At 49.8% G+C, this 25,044-nt stretch overlaps 1 protein-coding gene across 1 annotated transcript in view; it reads left to right on the top strand.

Moving 5' to 3' along the window:
- GDI2 (GDP dissociation inhibitor 2) overlaps window positions 1-25,044 on the top strand; it is a 404,570-nt gene that overhangs the window by 250,542 nt on the left and 128,984 nt on the right. Inside the window, exon 8 of the mRNA XM_069629650.1 lies at window positions 10,247-10,418. Within this exon, the coding sequence (XP_069485751.1) occupies window positions 10,247-10,418 (172 nt within the window). The remainder of the gene's footprint in view (window positions 1-10,246; window positions 10,419-25,044) is intronic.

The raw sequence follows: 25,044 nt of genomic DNA, 5'->3' as shown, positions 1-25,044 counted from the left end.
GATGGGAAATATCCATATGCACATCAGTCTTTGTCCCGCCCACATGGGCAGTCCAGCACCGAAATGCTATGGCAATTCCTCTCTGAACAAGAGTACCAAAAGCAACCCCATGCACATGTTTCAGCCTTGTTGGGCCTCATCAGTGAGGTGAAGCTTTGTCTCTGAGTACAGTGAGCAGGGAGTCCTAGGAGACTAAGCACAGGGAGTTTCGGGCACCTCCCTCACTTCCTGCCCACCCCAGACACTCTGGCGCCAGAGGCGGTCTTCAGTCCTGAAACCCGGCGAAGGAACAAAGGGACCAAACCTGGTTTGGCATGCAGAGTCAAACTCTAGAAGGACATTGGCAAAAAGAAATGGTGAAAAAAGAAGGCCGGGACCTGTTTAAACAAAGGGGGTTCAGATGCCATTTTGAAAAACATGGCTCCCGTGATTTAACGCTACCGGTGTTCGCGGTTGTGAAAAATCATGGTAGTTTGTTGTAAAACCACTGCCACTACCCATTTCGAGAGGAAAGGGTAGCATTTGACTGCTACATGAGTATCTAGACACAGGGGATACTAAGTAACCCGTCGAGCACGCTATTGTAATATAGGGTGTTCTGGCTCTAGGAATTTAAAAAGCCTAGTAAACTCAATTTCACTTTACTTATTCTGGGAAACATTAGTTTATCCCAGGGAAGTTATTTAAACCTTAGGAATGCCTGAAAAGGTTTCTCTGTGCCACTGCACTGAGGGTGCTGTGTGACACAAATGAAAAGATGATGCCTATGGAGTCATCTAAAAACTCCATAACCTTAGAAAACGCATGAGAGAGTGGGGGAAAAAGGGTCACACTCTCTCCAGGTAAAAATATCAAGTCCTCAAAATCCAGCAAAGTTGCTGGGGGGCTCTCTAAGGTGAAGGGAATTAGCACATTTTTGAGAATTCTCCCTAACAGTCAGTCCACCTTCATGGAAGTCCGGAGGATCTTCCTGGAGTTCGGGTCTGACTCAAAAGCAAAGCATTCAGTCTGGTGTTCCTCTCCCTGGCAAATCGGTCCCTGCAGCAGCAGTGGAAGTACAGCCAGCTCCGAGAGGATGTCCAGACGAGTTCACTTTGTGGTTGATTGGTCCCACCAACCCAAGGGGAGAAGTCGTCCGTTGCAGGGCTTCTCTAGTCGAGGTAAATTCGGATCTTCAGCACAGCAGCAGGGCTTCACCGGGCAAACCAACGGACCAGGAGTTGAAGAAGGCGTCTCTTCCAAGTTCTTCTTCGGATTCCTTCGTCCAGTGGTCGACTCTGCCTTCCAAGCCAAAAGCCTCGCCTTTTATGCAGATTTCTCCATTTATTCGCAGATTAGCTGTCAATCACACAGCTGGGTGGCTGTCTGCCGAGGCCAGCCAGCCAATCACCTTTGGGTGAACTCCTGTAACTAAGGGGATTAAGCACAGGGTGTTTCGGGCACCTCCCTCCCTCACTTCCTGCACTGCCAGACACTCTGGAGCCAGAGTGAACCCTGCCAAAGACAAAGCGAACAAAGGGACCAAGCCTGGTTTAGCACACCAAGTGAATCTCAAGAAGGACCTTTCCAACAAGAAATGGCGAAAAAGGAAGACGGGACCATTTTGATAAAATGGGCACCCATGGGTGCTTTACTGCAGCTGCAATTGCAGCCCGTGGTAGACACACTCAATGGTAGTAAAAAGTAAACCACTGCCACCAGCCATTAATTGTAGAATGGGTACCATAAAAATCTTACATGAGAAACTAGACAAAGGGGATACTAAGTAACCCCTCCAGCACCCTATTATAAGATAGTGTGTGCTGAGTTTAGAAACTTACAAAATGTAAGTAAAGTCAATTTCACTTTACTGCTCTTGGAAACAGTAGTTTAACCAAGAGAAGGTATTTAAACCTTTGGGAAGTCTAAACGACTTCCCTGTGCCACTGCACTGAAGGTGCTCTGTGTTACAATGTAAAAGATGACTATGGAGTTTGCCAGACTCCAAAACCAAAAGAAACTAGTGTTTAAATTAATAACAAAATGCATGAGAGAGTGGGAAAAAGAAAAGGTCTCGCCCTCTCCAGGAGTCCTAAAGTCCTGCAAAAAGGGCTGGCAGTCTCTAAGGTAGAAGAGAATTGGCACATTTCTGAGAATTCTCCCTAACGCTTCACAAAAGAGCTGTTGCTTTCACTTCACTCTTCCTGTTAGGATAAATGTAAGAGTGTTTCCCAACTGGGTCTTGCTTCCCCTGACTTGCTGGTAGCCTGTTCAGAATAAGTCTGCATTAGGTTTTACCAACCTAGGATAACCTTGAGTCATTCATAAAGTGTAACATTGAGTTTTGCTTTCCCTGGTCTGTTTTAAACAGACACAAAAAGAGTCTTAGGTGTATACCTGCTTTTTCTCCAGCATGGGGTCTGGTATGGATTCACATGCTCATGAATATTCCCTGTCGTCAGGCTGGGAATCCTTGGTAAAGAAAAAATCAGTTTCAGTTTCGTTTCTGAACTGTCTTTCTACTAATAACCAGTCACTGGTCTCAGGGTCATACTGCCCCCAGCCAATGACTGCCCTCTACCTAAGCCCCTCCTCTGGCAGCCATCTTCAGATTTTTACCGCACGTTCAAGTGTTGGGAGTCCTCATGCTATAGCTCTCGAGCTTTTGTTACGTTTTTGCGCTTTTTCAAGGAGATTTTCTCATTTTTCGGTTAAATCGAGCCTCAAACTCCACCGTTTCTTCTTCCGATCAACGGGGACCAGTTTCGGAATTTCCAATGCCCCTCAAGGGTGAAGTTTTTGCAGAGTGACGCTTCTTGGAGGATTCCAGAAGATCTGAGGCCTACCATGGACGCGGCCCAGGACAAGGGTAGCTCGACGCCCGGATCCAAGATGTTCAGGAACTGCCCTGGATGCGGTTTACAGAATGTTTTCAAGGAGGACGAGCATTTGAGATGTCTTTACTGGCTTCATGAGGACAAGACGCACGTGGAGAAGGACTGTACGTTCTGCAAGAACCTATCTGAATGGACCATGCGGGATCGTCGCTCCCGCCAGCTGGCTGGAGAAGGGCCCAGCAGGTGAGAAGAAGAAAAGGTCTGAGCGGTCTTCTAAGTCCTGTGAGGGCGCCCCGGCGATGGGGGCCCAACAGAAGGCTAAGCACCGCGAGTCCTCGGGCACCGGGAGCGCCGAACGGTCGGGCTCTTCGGCTGCCAGGCAGGGCGCACCTTCCCCGGCACCATCAACCACAAGCCAACGCTCTGGTTCGTGGAAGAGGCAATCCGAGAACCCAGGTAAGCTTCTCGAGAGGCCCCGGTCGATCTCGAACGATTAAGCCGAGGGGGAGCAAGGCGGTGACCCTCCCCCCCAAGGTGAAGGCTTCAAGCGCGCCCAAGGTGGTGAAGGCCTTGATTCACCCGGCTAAGGCCTCTATCGAGGGAGTCGTGGCGACCCGGGCGAAGCCTGTGGAGGCTACACCAGTGGAGGCGACCTCGGGGCCCAGAGATTCCCTGCCACCGCGGAGGGAATCCCCTTTCCAGCCCATCGACAAGACCCACGTGAAGACCCCGGTGGAAAAAGAGGGGGGGGGGGTGATGGCCATTATGGACACGGATTCAGCCTCTGAGGAGGAGCTGGTGGAGGCCGTGAAGAGCCTCAACGAGAGGTTTGAGAAGGTACGATCCCACGGGAGAGATCCCGAGGAGATGGTCGAAGATAGCGACGGTGGCGCCGATGAGGCCCCTGTGGAGGAGCGGACAGCCCTCCCGTCGCAGCCATTGCCCGAGCCTCAGGACAACTCGGCGGCCATTTTGATGGCAATCCAAACCTTCTGCACGGAGATAAGGACGAGATTACCACGAACCCCGGCGGAGGATCCAGAACAGGGCCCGTCGGGAAGCCCTCCGAAGAAGCGGAGGAGAGTTCGAACCCCCTCCTCCCACTGCCCTTCATGCCCTGGCGGCCCGGATCCCAGGGATGACACGGTGATGGACACGACGACGGGGGACGGATGATGACGACTGTGGTGACGACGGGATGGACCTTCCATCACCACCCCCTCGGGCTTCCCCGCCCGATGAAATTGGGTCCTTTCACGCCATGATCGCCAGGGCCTCCGAGCTCTTCCAGCTCTGCCCCGAGGAACAGAAGAAGGAAGGTTTCCTATATCAACGGCGAGAGGCCAAAAGAAAGACGGTCCTCTCGGTACTGTTACTTGACGATATCTGGGACGAGGGACTTGCGGTCCTGAAGACCCCGTCCATGACACCTGCCAAGAGGGACCGGTACGAGAAGAAGTACCGGGTCCCCGATGCCGCCCCCGTGCCTCAGGGGTCAGGTTCACCCGACGCCGGATTCGGTCGTCTCAGCGGCGGCCAACAAGAAGGCGGTGGGGAGGGCGACAGCTTCGACCTCCATTTCCTCACCTGACGGCGAGGGAAAGAAATTGGACCGGCGGCGACAATTAAAGCGGCCAACGCCTTAGCGATTGTGGCCCGTTACGACAGGGAGCTATGGTACACGATAGCTCCCCTACTGGACTTCTTACCAGACGACAAGAGGGCAGAGGCCCTAGAGATTCTGCAGGAATGTGAGGTGGCGTCGGACCATGCCATAACGGTGGCAACGGACATTGCCGACACCGGTTAGGCAACGGTGTTTGCCTTCGACGAGGCTGGCTCAACGCGACAGACTTCCGTCAGGACGTGCAGGCCAGGGTGTAGGACATGCCGTTCGACGGCAACAACCCGTTTGGGAAAACGGTGGATGAGTCGCTGCACAGACGGACGGCCCGAGTCCTCGGAGTCCTTCAGCAACGACGGCCCTTTTGGAGCGCCGGAGGCAGACAGGGGGCCTCCAAGGGATCAGGCGGTGGTTCCTCTACCTACCGCCAGGCGGCCCGCTCCTCGTCCCAGGAGGCCTACAGAGGTCGCGGCAAACGAGGAGGATCTCGTCGTCGCCAAGGCCTGCTCCAAGCAAGATTGAACCGGCCGTAGCGTCGCGCTCCCACCGAAGCACCCTGGTGGGAGGCCGGCTGGCGAAGTTCATCAGCGTATGGGAGTCCATCTCCACCGACAGTTGGGTGCTGGATGCCCTGGCCCACGGGCACACTCTCGAATTCCAAAAGAAGTGTCCCTGCATTCCTCCCGTGGCCAGGAAGGAAAATCGCATTCCCTCAACTGCTGTTGGAGACAAAGGCGATGCTCAAGAAAGGTGCCATCGAGCTCGTCCCCAAGAGGCTCCGGGGCTCCGGAGTATACTCAAGATACTTCCTCGTCAGAAAGACAGACGGTTGGCACCCCATCCTGGACCTACGTCGGTTGAACTAATACATCAAGGCACAGAAGTTCAGGATGGTCACTCTCCAGCACGTGCTGGGACAGCTGGAGGAAGGCGACTTCCTATCGTGTTGGACTTGGAGGATGCTTACTTCCCCATCCTAAAACGGCACCGAAAGTTCCTCAGATTCGTAGTTCAAGGACGCCACTACCAATTCAGAGCTCTGCCATTCGGATTGAAGTTGACACCCAGGGTGTTCATAAAGTGCCTAGCACCAGTGGCGGCGCGGCTGCGCCTGCAGGGGATCCACGTCTACCCTTACCTGGACGACTGGCTCATCCGTGCAAGGACAAGAGAACTCGCCGTCGAGCACACAGCGGAGACCGTCCCTTACTCACGGATCTGGGTTTCTCCAACTACCGGAAATCCCATCTGGTTCCGTCGCAGGCGGCACTCTTTCTGGGAGCGAAGCTCGATACAGTGGAACGATTGGCGTCGCCGTCGGAGGAAAGGATGAAGGCCATCTTAGGCAAAGTGCAGCGCCTGCTAGCCACGGACATGGCCTGGGTGAGATCCGTCCTCGGAATGATGTCCTCATGCATCTACCTAGTGTGCCTGTGCAGGCTACGGATGCGTCCTCTACGGGAGTTCCTCGACACCCGCTGGATGCAAGAGGCGGGCAGCTTCGAAGACAAGATCCAGCTCAATGAGGTTTTTCGTCGGGCGATTCAGTGGTGGGGCACCCATGCACACCTCACGGCGGGCACGGACTTCCAGACCCCGGCACATCGGGAGACGGTGACGGCAGACGCATCCCTGGAGGGATGTGGTGGGCACATCGGAGATCTCCACACAAGAGGCCTTTGGCTCCCGGAAGAGAGGTCTCTCCACATAAACATCTTGCAGCTCCGCGCCGTGTTCTGGGCGCTCAAGTCATTCCTCCCATCCCTCAAGGGCAAGGTTGTGAGGATCTTCACCAACAACACCACGATGTTCTACATCCGGAAGCAGGGTGGCACCAGATCCCCAGCCCTATCCAAGGAGGCCCAGGATCTGTGGCACTGGGCCGTCGCCCGGGGATGTTTCTGGTTCCCTTCCATCTGGCAGGAATAAAAAACACCATCGCCGACTCACTCAGCAGGGAGCTGCGCTCGTGCCACTAGTGGGAACTGCGCCAGGATCAAGTGGATCGGCTCTTCCAACGATGGGGCAAACCCCAGATCGACCTGTTCGTGACAGCAACGAACTCCAAGTGCCAGAGGTTCGCCAGTAGGTTTCCCCAGCCGAGGAGCATGAGCGATGCTTTCTCGTTCCCCTGGGACGGCCTGTTCCTGTATGCGTTGCCTCTGTTACCGCTGCTGCTTCAACTCATCAGCCTGCTCAAGAGGTCCCAGTGCAGGATGATCCTCATCGCAACGGTGTGGCCGAGGCAGATCTGGTTATCGCACCTTCTGGACCTCTTAGCGTCCCCACCATTCAAGCTGCCGACGGACGCAGATCTTCTCTCCAGAGAGGGAGGCGCCATTCTTCATCACGACCCAGAGTCGCTGAACTTGCAGGCCTGGCTCCAGCAGTGCTAGAGTTTGGAGGGTACGATATCCCGGCTGACTGCAGAGAGGTTCTTGCAAAGGCCAGGGCGTCCTCAACTCAAGTGCTACAGACATAAGTGGAAGAGGTTCTCTGTCTGGTGCCGTGCACAGAAGATCAACCCTCTACGGATTACGGCACCTCAAGTGCTACCATACCTACTGTCGCTGGCCAAAGCTGGACTAGCTCACGCAGCGATCTCCCGATACAACAGAACTACAGGACGGCCGTCCTTGTGGTCTCATTGACTGGTGAAGGAATTTATGAAGGGACTGTTCCGATCATTCCTGCCGGTGAAGGCTCCAGCCCCGGCGTGGGAGCTCAACGTGGTGCTGGCCAGGCTCATGGGGCCGCCATTCAAGCCCTTGCATTCGGCACCGTTGAAGTTCCTGTCGTGGAAGACAGCGTTCCTTGTGGCCATCACCTCCGCACGACACGTGGGAGCGATTCAGGCCCTATCCTGCAAGCCTCCATACTTGACTTTTTTCACAATACGAGGGTGGTGCTGAGGACGCACCCCTCTTTCATGCCCAAGGTGCCGTCGGACTTCCATCTTAACGAGCCCTTGGTGTTGCCAGTTTTCTTTCCGTCGCCTTCGTCGCCGGCCGAGAGGACTTTGCACTCGCTCGATGTAGCTAGACCGCTTAAGTTCTACGTGGACCGCACGAAGAGTTTTCGGAAGACTTAACAGCTGTTTGTGAACTTTGGACCTGTGAACCAAGGGAAGGCTCCCTCGAAGGCTTCCATTTCCAGATGGCTCTCCGGCTGCATCATGCACTGTCATTGGTTGGCCAACCGACCGTTGCCCGCCCGTCCGAGAGCCCAGTCGACCAAAGCGATCGCTGCTACTACGGCGTTCTTGTCTGGTGTGCCCCTGCTGGACGACATCTGCAAGGCTGCTACGTGGAGGTCGACGCACACCTTCACGAAATACCACTGCGTCGACCGGGATTCCAGGGAGGAGTCCAGAGTTGGCCAACAGTGCTGTTCACCTGAAGCTGGGCCTGGTGAGGAGGTAAGAGTTGCTTAATGTTGAGTTTATGAAATGCTTAATGTTGAGCCTTTTGCCACCTCCCGTGGTTGTGCATGTGTGCACTGCTATGTATTCTTATATTCATGAGCATGTGAATCCATGCCAGACCCCATGCTGGAGAAGGAACACGTTACTTACCTGTAACTGTTGTTCTCCAGCATGGGTCTGGCATGGATTCACCTGCAAACCCTCCCTCCTGCCCCTCTGCGGCTCTTCACTTGGTCATACTGCCACTTTACGTGCTACCAAATCTGAAGATGGCTGCCAGAGGAGGGGCTTAGGTAGAGGGCAGGCATTGGCTGGGGGCAGTATGACCCAGAGACCAGTGATTGATTATTAGTAGAAAGACAGTTCAGAAACAAAACTGATTTTTTCTTTACTGAGGATTCCCAGCCTGACGGGGAATTTTCATGAGCATGTGAATCCATGCCAGACTCATGCTGGAGAACAAGAGTTACAGGTAAATAACTTGTTCCTTAAGTTGCTTATAGCTCCTGTAAAAAGTGTATAGATTTTACTTACCTGGAGTATAACTGTGTAATCCTAAAATAGAGTTACTTCTTCGCTTAGTCTGTGAACTGAAAAGCAACTGTAATTGAATATTACACCATAGTTTCCAACTCCCCTAGAATAACTGACAATAGCTAGGACAACACCGGCTCCCATCGCCAAGGCAGGCCAGCTGTAACTGCCACCACTCAGAACTCTCACTCATTACATTGCACCATTCACCGGTCAACACTCCATGTGACATCACTGACTACATCACATCAGACAAGCACTACACAACACAGTTATGTATTCACCCCATTCTGCCCGCATCACTCGGTCATGTTTACGATTGCAAGTTTATACAATTTCCTCTGATTTCTTATGATACTGGATTTTCTTTTGTTCATAGGTCAACGACTTTCGACTGTACAAAGGGTTTTACTCAACCCTTGTATGACCACTTTGACCATCTCTGTGAGGCTCTCCTATGGCCTTCTGGTATCCGTAGTTTCATCAAACACAAAAGGGGGACCAGCCAGAGTCTTGAGGGAGCACCCATGTGGTGCCAGACCACTCTGTTACTGGTCTTTCCCCTGCACTTTCAACAGTTTTGTTGCAAACAGCAGCCTTCGATCAACACAATTCGGTTTCTTTATTAGTTCTCCCGCAGACTCACCAGCTATGATGAACCTCTGGGCTTTACTGGTCTCTGGAGTCCAGGACAGTAGCAGGCATCTCTTCCTGCCTTGATTATCAGCGTAGGAGGGCTCCATGCACTGTTAACATCTGCTGCAACACACTCTGGCTATCATTTGCGGTCTTACGTTTCCTTTTACTGAGGCTTCATTGGTCTAGGTTGAAAAGGGCAAGGGCTCCTCTCACCTTGCCGCCCTTTATTTTCTCGCAGTCTTTTGTCTCCTCTTCAACTGCCATCCTTTAATAGCTGTCTTGTCGTGTGCAGTCTTGCTCGTAGTGTGTTCTTGTGCTCCACCTTTTATCCCTGTGGGTAAGGGCAAGGGCCGTCGATGACTGCCTGACCTTTGTGTTGGGACATCATGTAAACAGCTTTGATGTTATTCTGTTGTCTATTGTGGGGCAAGAAAGTGTTTGTGTCAGAAAGGGGGGGGGGGGGGCGGTTGGTCAGTTGAGCGTCTGAATATCCTACGTGGTAGGATGGGGGAACATGTGTCATAAGAAAGGGGGTACTGCGTTTCACCTGTCGGCGTCCCCCTTACACTCCCTGAGGAACCCCCCCTCCCCCCACCAGGTGATCCTCCCGCACTGGTCCACCCCCAGGAACAGTATCCAATAGCGATGGCAGTGTCCTGGCCACCTGGATGACAGATCCCTTGGGACCAGTCAGCGAGACAGCTTCAGGTTTCTCAAAGTGGTTACTCGTGTTTCTTCTTATGCACTTCAGGGTGAGTGAGTGAGTGGACAGAGTTTTTTTTTCCCTGAGGCAAAATCTCCATTTCAGCACCAGGCATGAGAAGATTCATCCTCTCCTGGGCACAAGATCCTCCACTCGTCCCACACTTCTGTACAAAATGCAGCATGAAATCTACATAGACGTTTTACAAAAACATGGATATATTGATGAAGATGCTTTCACAACAAAGAATGGGTGTTAAAATTAAAATATTTCTTTCCATGCTCTTAAAAAATAAAGGCTACTGTATGCACGCTACTTTGCCAGCACATCACTCGAACCTTGTGGCCTTCAGATATAACATGTGCGTAGAGTGCCACTGCTCTCTGTATTAGCCTAATGTTGAACTTGGGAACAGCATGGGGAGAACTGGTTTTTCCATATTTCCATTTAGTTAAGTTCTGTCTGTGCTAAATGAACTGCTTGATTTGAATTTGTCTTGATTGCAGATTGCACGTTGTAAACAGTTGATCTGTGATCCCAGTTACGCCCCAGACAGAGTCACCAAAGTGGGCCAGGTGATACGATTGATCTGTATCATGAACCACCCTATCAAGAATACAAACGATGCCAACTCATGCCAGATTATCATTCCACAGAACCAAGTGAACCGGAAATCTGGTAAGTTTCAGTGTTGAATATATACCACTAGTGAAGAAGTTCAGTTCTTTCTGTGTTTTGATGTTTTGTGACTGCATTGTACTTCGTTTCCTATCATAATGTATATTTCTAAAGGCTTAAAGGGAGCAAGCCAATGTTTCACTTGAGGCCTCCAGAATTTTAGGATGGGAGACCAGTTTGTTTTCCGTGCAGACTATACATGTTCTGGGCAAGTATATCCGGTATCTGAAATGTGGAAAAGGCGCAGGCGCCCTTCTTTGGCTTTGAGGATGGTCCGTGCTTTGTGGAAAGATCCTCTTCTGTTCGTTCAAGCCAACCTTTTTCTGTCTTTATTTTATGTATTTATTGTTCGCTTGTTAGGCGCTTATACGTGAAGCAAATACTGTTTCAATGCCTCACAGGGAAACAGGAAGGGGACAGGAGATGATGGACAGTTAGAATTATAATACATAAAAATAATAAAGGTAAGCATACAATGGTGGGGAGACGAACCGACTATGCCTTGTGAGTGTTCGAATGTGCAAGTGCAGAGGAGAGGGGGAATGGGATAGGTGCTGTGGTGCACGTGTGAGCAGCAGGTGCTGTGCTATGTAAGTTAAGCGCAAGCCTCCAAGGGTGGAGAGTGAGCCGAGGCAAGTGCTGAGGATAGACAGCAGCAGGGATGATGCGTTGTGTGAGGTCAGGGCCCCAAGAATGCATAAGGGCCTGCCATGCCAATCAAGTAAGTGTGTTATTAGCAGGGGCGAGAGTGAAGGAAGAGGTAAAGAGGAAGGTCTTGAGGTTCTTCTGGAATTTAAGAAAGTCCGGCTCAAGATGGAAAGCGGTTGGGGGGGGCCTGTTCCAAAGAAGGAAAGCTGATGAAAGCGATCGACCACCTGCCCTCTGTTTAGCGAACCGCTTTACACCCAAGGAATTAATGCCGTAAGAGTGTAGAGGTCTAGAGCGGGAATATTTAGTAAGAAAGAGTTGCAGATTTATTGTTATTTATCTGTTTCTCTTCTGCTTCGCACTTTCCACTTCTCCCCCTTCCATGCACTTGCGCGTTCTCAATTTCACTGGGCCTAGTGAGAACGCTGTTTTGTTCTCCCCTGTTCCCCTCCCTTGTCGCACTCTGAACCCTTGTGTATGAGCGGGATAGAAATCAAATATTAATATCAAGATAGAGGTCCCCGGCCCTAGGAAGCCTTGTAGATGATGGAGGGATTTGAATTTAATCCGTGCAGCAACTGTTAGCCAATGAAGACTGTGTAGGGCAGGAGAGATGTGGTCCCTGGGCCTGAGGCCAAGGAGAAGTCTTGCTGCCCTATTCTGGATCAGCTGGAGGGGTTGCATAGTGGATGAAGGTAGATTTAGGAGGAGGCTATTGCAATAGTAAAGCCTACAGAGAACCAGAGTCTGGGTAATATTGAGCCTCTCAGGGAAGTTGACAAGGTACAATTCCTTTGAGAAGAAAAAGCTATGTGAGGGAGGAAGGGGAGAGAGTGGAGTCGAAGATGACTCGGAGGATTCTGGCTTCAGAAGAGAGTATGGGGAGAGCCCATGGAAGAAGGCCAAAGTGACCGTAAGAAGTCGGGTGCAGGGGTCCCAATATGAAGGATCTATGTTTTGCTGGCATTGTGGCAGAGATCATTGAAAGTGCACCAGGCATTGATGGCTGAGAGGCAGTCCGGGATGATGGAAGATGCAAGAGCGCCCCAAAGAGGTTTGAAGAAGAGTTGTGTCCTCAGCATAGCACTGGAAGTTTGGGGCGGAGGAGGATATGAGACATGGCAGCAGAGTAAGGTAGATGTTAAAGAGCCAAGGCGACAGAATAGAGCCCTGGGAGAAGCCACAGGTGTAGAAGGAAGTAGGCGAGGAGAAGGTGCCCAGGATGACTTGGGACGAGCGACCAGTTAGGAAGGTCAGCCAGTCCAGTGCCTGCTCCGAAATACCAATGGTGTCATGGAGCCTTTGTATGAGGATTGAGTTGTTGACTGTGTCAAATGCAGAGGAGAGATCAAGAAGCAAGAGGAAAGCAGGGGAGTTGGCATCCAGGGATGCAAGCAGTTTGTTACGAGTGTCCAGGAAAGCATTTTCCGTTCCCCTGGATACTCTGAATCCAGATTGATCTTCGTGGAGACCGCTAACAAGTTCTGTGGGAGTTAAATTGGGACAGGGCCAACTTCTCAAGCAGTTTCCCCAGGAAGTGGATATGGAAATGGGGTGGTAGTTGGCTGGAAAGGAAGAGTCTGCTGTCATTTTTTTAAGGTGGGGCACACAAGGGAGTGCTTGAGGGAGGATGCAAAAGAACCCTTAGCAAAGTAGTGGTTACAGAGATCAGGGAGTGCATGGGCGAGAGAGCAAATGTTGTCCTTGATGATTCTGAATGAGCAAGGGGCAAACTGTTTGGAAGAGACCTTCATGGCGTTGACAACTTTGGTGACTTCTTCTGGTGAGTCCAGGGTGAAGGAGGAGAGTGGGTGGCGATGGGAGGCAAAGGGCTAGGGGGATGGGTTGGGAGAATGATTGACACGGCTGTTCAGGATGTCCTGAATTTATGTGGTGAAGTGAGTGGCAAGTGCATTACAGAGGACCTGAGGGTCTAGGGGAGGAGGATACAGCGAAAGGGTTGGCAAGTTCCCTGCAGATTTTAAAAACTTCAGCTGTGTTTTTGGAGTATACTAGTAAAACACAAATATACTTCAATACTGTACACTGTAAGGTTCTAAACCAGTTAAGACCCCTTTGAGAGGCCCACAGACGCAACCTACATCCACAGGTGACTTCAATAACTAGGGTGCTGGAGACATTAATATCTTACTGTTGGCATTCAGAATACTTTTAGGAATTGGTAAAAGGCAAAGGTTAATGGAACATAAGAGATCACAAATATTCTTAAGTAGGCAAATACTTTTAGATCCCCCAAGAAGAGTCATACAATTCAATAGGCTAAGCCAAAGTCAATGGGCAAAAGTCTGGTGTAGGATGAAGCACTTCTGGTAAGTAAATGGAAAAGCGGAGTTAGCTGCTGAGTTAGCGCAGTCTGTGGCAGTCCGTGGCCCGGACTGGCCCTCAATGGAGACGGCCACGATATGTCTCCTAGCTCTCCCCTAGGAGGTGACGACGAGGAGAGGCGCTGGATGAGAAATTCTAGCCAAAGCCAACAGAGACATGACCCTCATCGCGCCACGGTGGCTCGCGCCACCTCAAGACCACGCTCATCCTCGGCGCAGGGGCCGTGCAAAGTCTTTGCATTTCAGCGGAACCCTCCTCCACGCAAACTCGCCCAATTAACTGAGCCACCTAAGGCTCCTTCATCAGCACACCAGCAGAAACTCCCTCTATCGGAAGAAACTTTGGCATCAGAGGAGGATTCGACCTCAAACTATATTTTGGAGCAGAACTAGAACCAAGCTACGGACGCTGTGCAAACGGACGTTCCATTGTGGGGGGACCCGATTCCCGCCAGGCCCCCAGTGCAGCCCACCGGAGAGTGGACTGCGAGGGAAGCGCCTGCGGGTTCCTGGGCCACGTCCCCTGCAGTTTCTCAAGAAGAAAACCAACGGACCACCCCAAATAACGCTACTCCTACCTTATCTGCAGCGGCGCTGGCGACGGGGAGCAGCGGCCAAGCTCCCGGGTCTGCAGGATCGGGCTGATCCCCCTGGAGGCCACAGAGACCCAGGCATCTTCACGGCTCCCTCTTTCGGCCTTGGCTCATCATCGGTACAGTGGGAAGTCCAGGCCCTAGTCCATGCGAACGGGAGTGAGGCTCAGCTTCCGCAAGGGGGCGGGGCCGAGGAGCCCTCCGGAGGTAGGACCGAGCACCCAAAAGGAGAAAGAGCGGGGCATGGAACCCACCCAGCAGTGGCAATTGAGGAAACGGTCAATCAAGACGAAATAAGTGCTTACCCTCCGTTATTTGTCCCAAACTCTTCAACACTCCCCCAGAAGAGAAACAAAACAAGAAAAGGGTGTCCAAACACTCAAAGCACAACAAAAAATAAAAGACCATTACACCCGGCCACCCAAAAACAAAAGAAATCCGCTATGAAGATCCTATCTAAATCAACAATCTGTAATTCTTTGAAAGAATACTTTGCCAGCCAAGGAAAAAGAAAATATGACGTGCTTATAAAATTAACAGATGCCGAAATGTTGGACGCCACTTCGGAACCCTCAGTTGGTTCAAAAGCCTCTAAAACCCCTTTTATTCCGAATAAGGGGCCCTTAGTAGACTTGGGTCCTTGCATGGAATTGTCCTTGCTGCCAGAAGACCAGCCTCCAGGTTCCCATATACCCGCTTTACTCCCGATCCAGGAAGTTTCTCCTTCCAATTCATTTGAAGGCTCAGAGTCGTAGGCTTCTTCCTGCTCAAGCCCTGGCTACTGCCCAGTCAGTTTGTACTAAAGCAAACCAACTTGCCCTGGACCATTCAGCCTACTTGTCCCCCATCAAAACACCAGTTCTGAGTGATCTACCCGACTCATCAATCCAGGAGGCCGCTGCCCCATCACACGTTACTTCACCGCAAATGGACTCCGTCGTAGGCACATCCTCTCCCTTAACTGCCAAGGACCATCGGCATCGGAGGAACCTTGCAGAAGTGTCCTTTCCACAGGTTTCTCCACAAGGCACACCTCGAAGAAAAAGTAAAGCTGGAGAACAAGCAGACGAAGCGCAGAAAGCCACCCCCACAAAAAACTCTTATCTAACAACATTGATGTCTGCATTAACAATTGCAGTAACGCCCTTTGGAAAATTGTATGAGGCCATAAATGACTCACTGAAGGATCAAACCACGCTAATCGTAATGACTCATACTAAACTGACCTACTTGGAAGGTTACATTACTGCAAAAGAAAAAATAGACGGGGAACTGTACAGCAAAATCCTGGCGGTTCCCCCATGGGCAGGCCCTCTAATAGAGGCCCCTTTGCCTTGAGCAATCGTTATCAAAGACTCAACAGATTGTGCCACCCAAACAACCTTGACCCCTTCCAAAGAAAACCCCACGATTCCCCTAAAGCTAGCAGTCGAAAAACCCACCTCCAGCAGAAACACTTCTGACCTGTAAAATAAATAACAAAAAAAACAGCAAAAAAAGGACTTCACTGAGCCAACCCATCTATTTACATTTGTAGGATCCCAAAAGGGGGGCCCTAAATTCAGCCCACAACAAAAGAATGCTAGTCCACCCAAAACCCTGAGAATCTTAACCCAAAGCCCCCTTAGAGGGGGTTCTATCATCTAACGATAAGACTGCAGAAAACTCAAATTCTCTTGTGCAACCTGCAAAAGCAGCCGATCAAATCGATTTAACGAGGGACGAGGTTGCCTCTCCACTTGAAAAACAGGAACCCTAAAAAAAAAAAACGGAGAAAAAGGGCGAATCAAGTTGCCCAACGCAGAACTTACATCATGCAAGGATTTCCAGCCAGGCCTTTGAACAAAAATCGCCAATCACGCCGGAGGATTTCATGAAAGAAGAAAACTTCATGAACATTACACTCCACACATCACCGGAAAGCGTCCCCCGAGACTAGAAATGGGAAAATGGAAGGGAAACCTTGACCACAAATCTTAACCGAGCAGAATTGCCGGCCTCAAAAAAACGCAGAAGCAACGGCAGCTAAACGGAAAACTGCGAAAACAACCGCAGATACCCGAGAGGCCCCGAATCCCTTAGAACCTGTCTTTTTTTCAGCAAAAAGACACCACAAAGACACACATCAATCTAGCAAAGATGAAGAAGGGCGAAGAGAAAGACACACGCCAGACAAACAGGCCAGAGTAAACCGTCTACCGAAGCAGAACAGCCCCTACGGGGCTAAAACGAACACACAAAAAAATACAAACCAGCGCCACCGACAAATATTTTCAAGTTAGAACAGATCCCGCAGAACTCTGAGGCTATAACCCTGAACAGGGGAACGGTCCTAAGAGTCCTGAAGCATGTTAGAGACTTCAAAGACCTGACGACGGACAATCTAATCCTAGTCGAGCCCGATCAAAAGGCAAAGGCCTACTCACACGTCAGAACTAACGCCCCAGGCTGGAGGTTTAAGGGGCAGCAGACCTCCTCAAAAGAGGTTACTATGTCACATAGATGACAAGTTCAAGATGGGAGCGAAAAACCCAATCCCGGGACAGGCACCCGTCACCCCGGCAACCCCACTACAGGACTAAAACAGAGGCCTTCAAGTGGAAATCATCTCGCTCCCACAAACCATCCTTCTACCGAACGCCGGGGTCCCCTGCCCCCAAAGCAAGTTTGAGTCTGCAACCAGGAAAGTCGCCCTGAAACCTCTCGAGTCTGCTAAAAGGTCCAAAAGATTCCTAAAAGAAAAATGTAAGCCCGATTTTTGTACCAAAATGCTGCAATGAGAGCCCAGAGCTCGGCCGACAAGGACCCCCAAGCCCCAGAACACTTGTAAACCATAAGTTCCTGCAAAAACTCGTCAGCATTTAGACCTATTAAACAACTGCTGGCCTGGCTCCCGAAAGCCCAGGGGACCAAATCAAGCAAATAGCAACTAACACCATCCAGTAAAACCACGCAAAACAACCCAGACCCGACAAAATCAACGGGACTTCTTGCAGAGAAGATTGAACCTACCGTGGACCTCAAAATGATGTGCTGGAATACCAGAGGACATACTCACCTAACAAGAGCAGGAGACATTAACCTGGGTGACTTCGACATCATAACACTACAAGAAACATGGCTTCTAGACACCTCAGTAATTGACGGTTTTTCCGTAATGGTCTCTCCAGCAACTAAAGGACGCCTGGGACGCCCCATGGCTGGTCTGTTAGTGGCAGTTCGTTCAGGATTGGGTCTGTCAATCCAGAAACCCCTCGCATCCACCCAGAGCCACTTAGCAGTACTGGTGAAGTGGGTGCGTCCGGTCTCTCGCTCCCAATCCACCAAGACCTCCTGGCTCCCTATAATAACAACTTATTGGAACCCTCAGGCATTTACAGACAAATTCCTCAACATGATTGAGACGGAGATCGATGGAATAATGGCTGCCCAGGACGAACCTCTAATGATAATAAGCAGAGATCTGAACGCTAAAGTCCCGAGAGAAGCATCTAGCATCAACCCATCATCTCATAAACTCAAAGCAGAATCTCGTGGTCAACTTTGGCAATCGCTCATGCACTCCAGAAACCTCCATAACATCGAGCAGTCTCTCCCCCCAGCTTACATACCAACATGGGAAAGAGGCACACAAAAAGGGACAATTGATAAAATTTTTACATCAGAAGGAATGTTAAATCTGATTGCATCGTTTGAGGTAATACGGACCGAGGCCAGTGACCACAACATCTTGAAAATCGGGTGGCAAACAACGAGCAGCATGCAGCTCTACATGTCCGAAGAAACAAACAGGGCAAGGAAACTGCCTAAAATTAACGGCAGAAAGAATCAAAGAACTTTCAAAAAACTGTGCCACCCTGCTCTCCAGGAAGGAGAGTGAACCTATGACTATCAACCTCTATTAATACCATACTACTCGCATTCAAGGAAAAAACTAAGGGGAAACCAACAACCCCTTCACGAATATGACAAGGAGTTGGTAATGAAACGACGAAACCTGAGGAAACTAAAAAGACAGGTGAAAATCGGCAACTCCGACTTCCTAAAGAGGGCCTACTTGGAGGAACAAAAAAAGTACAGATCTTGGCTAAGATTTAATCGGTGTGCACTTTACCAACAAGACTCTGAGGAAATGCTGCGAAAGTTAGCAAATAGAAATTCCGGAGCTTTCTGGCAATTGATCAAAAAGTCCGGCAACGCACAGTCTCTCATACCGTCAAACAGTGTCACTGAGGAAAACTGTATATCTCACTTCACCACCACATTCCAGCTCCCTGAGCCAACGGTGACCTCCAATAATGAAGACCCCGAAGAAACCAACTGGGAAGACTTCTCGGACACATGCGACATAGAGGTGGCTATACGAAGACTAAAATCCTCAAGAGCCCCGGGCCCCGACGGAATCACCAACATAGATCTGAATAATCATCCGGCAGAATGGGCATCGTTCATCAGCCAAGTCTTTAAAAACTGCTCCCGCTCAAAATCAATTCCAAAGTCCTAGATCTCTTCTGTGTTGGCTCCAATTTACAAAAAAGGAGACAGGGCGGACTGAGGGAATTACCACCCCATTGCGCTGCTGGATACGATCAGCAAGATCTACGGCTCATTTCTCCTAAGGAATCTCCAAAAATGGGCTAAAACCGTTTCGTGCAACGACCCTTTTCAAGCGGGATTTATGAAGAACTCCGGAACAGTCAACAATATGATACTCCGCATCATAAAAAACAAACTCATGGAGCAGGAAAGGTGTATCTGGCTTTTATAGACCTAACTCAGGCGTTTGACCAGATAGACGGAGAGATGCTATGGTCAAAATGGATCCACTGGAATTGCCCGAAAGAAATACTGGAGCCAATTAAAGCACTGCATACTGGGACCACCATGAGAGTGAAGCTAAATCAAAAGGGTCTGCTATCTGATGTAATTCCAACGCACAGAGGGGTAAAACAGGGCTGCTCACTTGCCCTGGCCTGGTTTACTTCTTTCCTAGGCAACTATAAAGAGGATGAACGCCTCATAAGATCCTTCCCGCCAAAAGTCGGAACAGCAGTGGCACGCCTACTATACGCAGACATTATCCTTTTAGGTCAGACTGCAATTGGTCTCCAAAGACAACTGGAAAACTTGAACAACTATATATCAAAAAACCACTTGGAGATAAACAAAGAGAAAACGAAAATTAAGATCTTAGACAAACAGTCGAAAAAGAAGGCGAAAATCCGAGGCTGGCATATTGAAAACTCCAATATCAAAGTAGTAAAAGACTTCAAATACTTTGGCGTGATGGTGGACAGCTCAAAAGGGGAAATGTTGATGCAAAAACACCTTTGGGAAAAAACTAGGAAACTCACAGTTTAGGCTTGCATAATAGACGGGAAATACGGCCGCTTCTCATTGTTACCAGTACTAAAGTACTACATGGGGAAAGAGCTGCCTAGCCTAGTGTATGGATGCAACGCAATGCCAACGATCCCCTCGACAATATGGCAAAAAAATGGAGGGCTACTTCTGGCGCAAGGTTCTTCAACTCTCCAACACCACTTCCATCTCGGCAATTTGGAGAGAACTGGGACTACTTTCCGTGAAAGCAGCAAACGAAGCTGGAGAAATGAGACTGTACAGGAAAGTGATAATGTCCGAATCCCCACCACTGTACAACATGATAAAAACAGAAATGGAGGCCGGCGGCTGTAAGGTGCTAACAGCATGGGCCGCGAAACAGTTCCCATCTGGCCAACATTGCATGCACAGAAGAGGTACTGATGCAGAAACCTACAAAAGTCAAGCGCAAAATGGTCCAGGCTGCCTGGATCAAAACTCCAACCCTAGCAGAGAAAAACAAGTTATTGACCTATTTACCTGTCCAGGCTAAAAAAACTACACTTCACCACCCAAATACTGCAAAGGTTTCTGGATAAAAACCTGAGACTTGCCTTCTTAAGGTCCCCTTTAAATCTACTCCCGACAAATGAAATTCGGGCTACCCGGAGCCTAACCACAACAAGCCATTGTCGCTTATGCAAAAACAAATCAGAAATCGAGTCTGTGAGACACCCCCTGATGTCTTGTCCAGCAACCATCAAATGGAGAAAAGCATATCTCGGACCTCTAATCGAATCAAGCATCTTGTATGAAGAGGAAGTATGGTGGAGTCGACTCCTCAGTGGCTCAAAGACTTCTTGGTCCTTAGCAACTGCGAAAATCCTAAGGGCTGCCCTCGACGACTGCACTAAACAAACCACCGTTTAACAAGATGTCCACAAAGCAAATGACTGAACGAAATAAACTCAAGGAACATGAAAAGAAGCATTAAACTAAAGAATTTTGCAAAATCATTGATTTGATAAAGGCAAATAAAGGCAAATAAAAAATCACAAATATTCTTAAGTAGGCAAATACTTTTAGCCAAGAAGGGTCATACAATTCAATAGGCTAAGCCAAAGTCAATGGGCAAAAGTCTGGTATAGGATGAAGCACTTCTGGTAAGTAAATGGAAAAGTCTTTGCACAAGTTCTTAAGAATCTTTTGACACAAGAAGAATGAAATGTAGGGCCACAAGCTGATTAGGCTTGTGAGTTTAGAAGTTTCAAAGCAACTCTACAGTAAGAGGTAAGTCTCTTTAGCTTGTTTTACAGTACCTTGGAAATGAAGTAAAGATGCAGCTGATGACTTCTGTTTCTGTGCAGCTCTGCAGATCTCACTGTTCCTGGGCCTCAGCCGTGGGGACAATGTTGATGTTAAAGGACATTTGTACCGTGCACTGTCACCACCGGAGTTGTCCCCTGGCGCTCTGGCGGCTCTGAAAGAGGGAGGGGGTGGGGGTTGAGTTAGTGGGAATAGGTTGGAAAAGTGCAAGAGAGCGCAGTGATTTGCAGCCTCAGCCCGGTGGGTCCGTTGGCTGGGCTTGGTGTTTTACAATCGGTAGTCGTGTGCTGTTGTGCAAGTGTATGTGCGGTTTGTTTTGTTGTTGCATTGTAGTGAAGTTTGTGCGGATTGCTGCGTTTTAGGCTTGTGGTTGTTTGGTTAGAGTCTGAGCTGTGTAAGCAGAGGGGTGAAATTGTTGGTGGATTGGTTAGTTGGCCTTTCTGTCCTTGCAGTTATGTCTAGGTGTGATGCTTGCTATCATTTATTATTCCACCTGGGTGTGTGGTGCTTGTTAATTCAAAATTCTGTCTATATGTGAGGAGGCTAGTGATCATGATTCCATCCGGGTGTTGCCCTTGTTATCATTACGGTTTCATCCAAGTGTGGCATGTGCTAACATTCACAAACCTGTATAGATGTGACGGAAGCAAAATTGATACATTCAATCTAAGTGTGGTACATGCTAACATTCACATTTCTATCTAGATGCGACGCAGGCTAAATTGAGAATTCCAGCCGAGTGTGGTACATGCTCATGCTAACACCTGCAGACACTTCGTGTATCCGTCCTTCGCCTCTGGGTCCTTAGCTGTAGGGGCTGCCGGGAAGGGGCTCCCCTGGGAAGGTGGCTTAAGAGCCTTGATGGACCAATAGGGGTGAGGGGGTGGGCAGGGAGACGGGAGCCTTACCTGGAGTGCCGCGCTCATCTGCAACGCCAAGATGGAATCAGGCGTGCAGGGAGCGCTGGCAACTCCATATTAAACATAGGCCTCAGCCTGGCCAATCAGTGGACGGGAGCGGGCAGGGAGGAGGGAGGGAAGGGGAGCCGCAGGAGAGGGACGCTTCGGTGCATGGCGGGGGCTTGCCGGGGCCACTGCTGGCCAAAATGGAGGCACTCCAGGTAAGGCTGGGCATGGACTGCTGCGCTCACCTGCAACGCCGAGATGGAATCCAAGACGAGCACAAGGACATCGGGGGACTCCTGCAATGCACTGGGACAGTCGAAACTTGCAACCGGCAAACTTCACGTTCAGTGGCTCTTCAGTGTTTCAGCTCCTCGCGTCTACCGCAAATAGCAACACTGCGGTTCCTGGCTGTCGAGATGGGCTTTCGTTGCTTCTGGGGTCCCGCACTCTGCTGAGGGGGCTCAGGCTTGGTCAGTCCTGCTTCTTGGGAGTCCGGAGGATCTTCCAAAAGCTCTAGGCCAGCTTAAAAGCAACACACACAATCTGGTGTTCCTCTCCATGGCTATACGGTTTCCAGCAGAAACTCTGTGGAAATGCAGCCAGCTCCGTGATGTATGTCCAGGGGGCTTACTTTGGAGTTGATTTGTCCCACCAGCTCAAAGAGAGAAGTCGTCCTTGCAGGGGCTTCTTGGTTGATGCAAACTTGGCATTTTGGCTCTGCAGCGGGGCTTCACCGTGCACACCAATGGTCCAGGAGTTGCAGCAGGCGTCCTCTTCAAGCTCTTCTTTGGTTCCTTCGTCCAGTGGTCGACTCAAGCCAAATGATTCACCTTTTATTCAGTTCTCTCCCATTCATTCCAGCCTAGCTGTCAATCACCGAGCAGGGTGGCTGTCCTTGCCAGACAGTCAGCCGGCCAATCACCACAGAGTGCATTTGGGTCTCCTAGGAGACTAAGCACAGGGAGTTTGGGGCACCTCCCTCACGTCCTGCCCACCCCAGACACTCGGGCGCCAGAGGCAGTCTTCAATCCTGAAGCCCGTCATAGGTCAATGAACAAAGGAACCAAACTAGGTTTGGCGCGCAGAGCAAAACTCTAGAAGGACCTTTCCACACAGAAATGGCGTAAAAAGACCAGGACCTGTTTTTACAGAGGAGGCTCGGGTGCCATCTTGAAAAACATGGCTCCTGAGATTTAACGCTACCAGTGTTTGCGGTCGGGAAAAATCATGGTAGTTTGTTGTAAAACCACTGCCACCAGCCATTCTGCGAGGAAAGGTTGCGAGTTTCTAGACACAGGGGATACTAAGTAACCCCTCCAGTACTCTGTTGTAAGATAGGGTTTGCTGGGTCTAGGAATTTAAGACTAGTAAAGTCCATTTCACTTTACTTGCTCTGGGAAACGGTAGTTTATCCCAGAGAAGATATTTAAACCTTGGGAAAGCTTTCCTGTGCCACTGCACTGAGGGTGCTGTGTGTCGCACATGAAAAGATGATGCCTATTCAGTTGGTTAGACTCCATAACCAAAAGAAACATGAGTAAAACACATTTTAAAAAAACACGAGTGGGTAAAAAAGGGTCACACTCCAGGTAAAAAAAAATAGTCGTCAAAATCCAGCAAAGTTGGGGGTCTCTAAGGTGAAGGGAATTAGTACCTTTATGAGAATTCTCCCCAACGCTCACCCCCCCCCCAGGTCCCCGCAGTCTAAGGGACAGGAGAATTTAGATTTAATCTACCCCTGGATGAATCTCCTTACTCCAGTCGGTCTTACATTCTGGAGAGACCATTAGCATTTTGGTGATTACACCCTGACCTGTGTTCAATGGTAAAATCAAACCCCTGTTGGCTGATTGAGCATCTTAACAATTTTTGATTTTTCCCCCCTTTATCTGCATTAACCATTTGAAGGGTTGGTGGTCTGTCTGAATCACAAAAGTAGATCCATACAAGTATGGTCTAAACTTCTTCAGAGACCACACAATGGCAAAACACTCACGTTCTATGGTTGCCCACCTGGTTTTAGGTTCCTTCACCTTCCTGCTGATGAAGCAGGTAGGGTATTCTCTTCCTTTCTCATCCGGCTGACTCAGAACTGCACCTATACCTGTATTGGAAGCATCTGTATGTACAATGAAGGTTGGGCTATAGTCAGGACCTCTTAAGACTGGAGCTTGACAAAGAGCTTTGTTAAGTCCTTCAAAATGTAGTGCATTCGTCATTCCACCTGAGCTTTTTGGGGGAATTTGGGTGAGATCACCACATTTAAGGGAGAAGCTATGGTCCCATAGTTCTCTATGAAGTTCCTTTGATAACCAGTGAGACCTAAAAAGGCTCTCACTTGGGTTTGAGTAGTAGGGGTGGGCCATTCTTGTACAGCTTGAACTTTGCTAGACAATGGCCTTATTTCACCTCCTCCTACTTCATGTCCAAGGTAGACCACTTTGCTCTGTCATGATGCCTACCCCCAGGCATCCGGACCAAGCCCATCAGCCCCGGGAGCAGGCATCTAGACATTTAGTAAAACCTCAACAGCCCCGGCTAGGGGCTATTTGGGTTCATTCCTGGTGCCTTAGGTGCCAGGCTCATAGTAGGAATCAGTCCTGGCGCCCAAGGCGCCAGGCTCCGTCATTACATACCTCAGGCAGACCATGCTGCAAATGACTCCAATCCAACATGAACCCTGAAAGGGACTATTTTTCTACAGGTACTATTTTTTACTTGGGTGTGGTTCTAGGGACTTCTTACCTGGGACTACTTTTGAGGCTATTTAAACCACGCCCGACCAGCAACACACGCTTCGCCTTATTCTGCATCCAGCAGCGTAACACTCACCGTGCCTGCATCCAGTCTTCTGCCACGCCCGCCTCGAATCCGGAGCTCCTAAAACAAAGAGGAAAGAAAAGGGACAAGGTTAGAAAAGGAACTTATTTCTATTTCACACCTGATTCTGGATCCATCTTGTCTCCGGACCTGTAAAGAACATCATTTCTGCACGCGCCGCGCCTCCAGCTGCAGCACCGCACCATACTCACCAGTTTTCACAGCATCTTTCGGGTCGGCGTTGCCTCCATCATTTCTTCGCCGTACTTTGGCACCTAGGAGACAAAAGAAAGCCACAAGGTGAGCTGAGGGAACCAACAAATATAATTCTTACCACCATAGACTTACCTGATTTACCACTGGAGGCATCCTTTTGTGACTCTCCATATTTTCACATGCCGCATCTGTAAAGAGAGACAAAACAACACGTTTTCCTCGTGCAACATTTACTGGACAGCGCCTGGTAATACAGACTCTTACCTAAGCGCCACCAGCTGCCACAAGAGCATCTTTTCACGAGCCAGCTGCAAGACAAGAATGGAAGGGGGGGGAACAAGAGTGAACATCGGACATATTGAACTCTATGAACTTAATACTTACTGGTCCTCCCCAGGAAACTGAAGAGTCAATACTCTCGAACTCTCCAGAGCCTTGAAACCAGTGAAGT

The sequence above is a fragment of the Ambystoma mexicanum genome, chromosome 12 (genome assembly GCF_040938575.1).
Source record: "Ambystoma mexicanum isolate Mex_15411 chromosome 12, UKY_AmexF1_1, whole genome shotgun sequence".
NCBI classification, from domain to species: domain Eukaryota; kingdom Metazoa; phylum Chordata; class Amphibia; order Caudata; family Ambystomatidae; genus Ambystoma; species Ambystoma mexicanum.
This window is presented reverse-complemented; position numbering and strand designations above follow the sequence as displayed.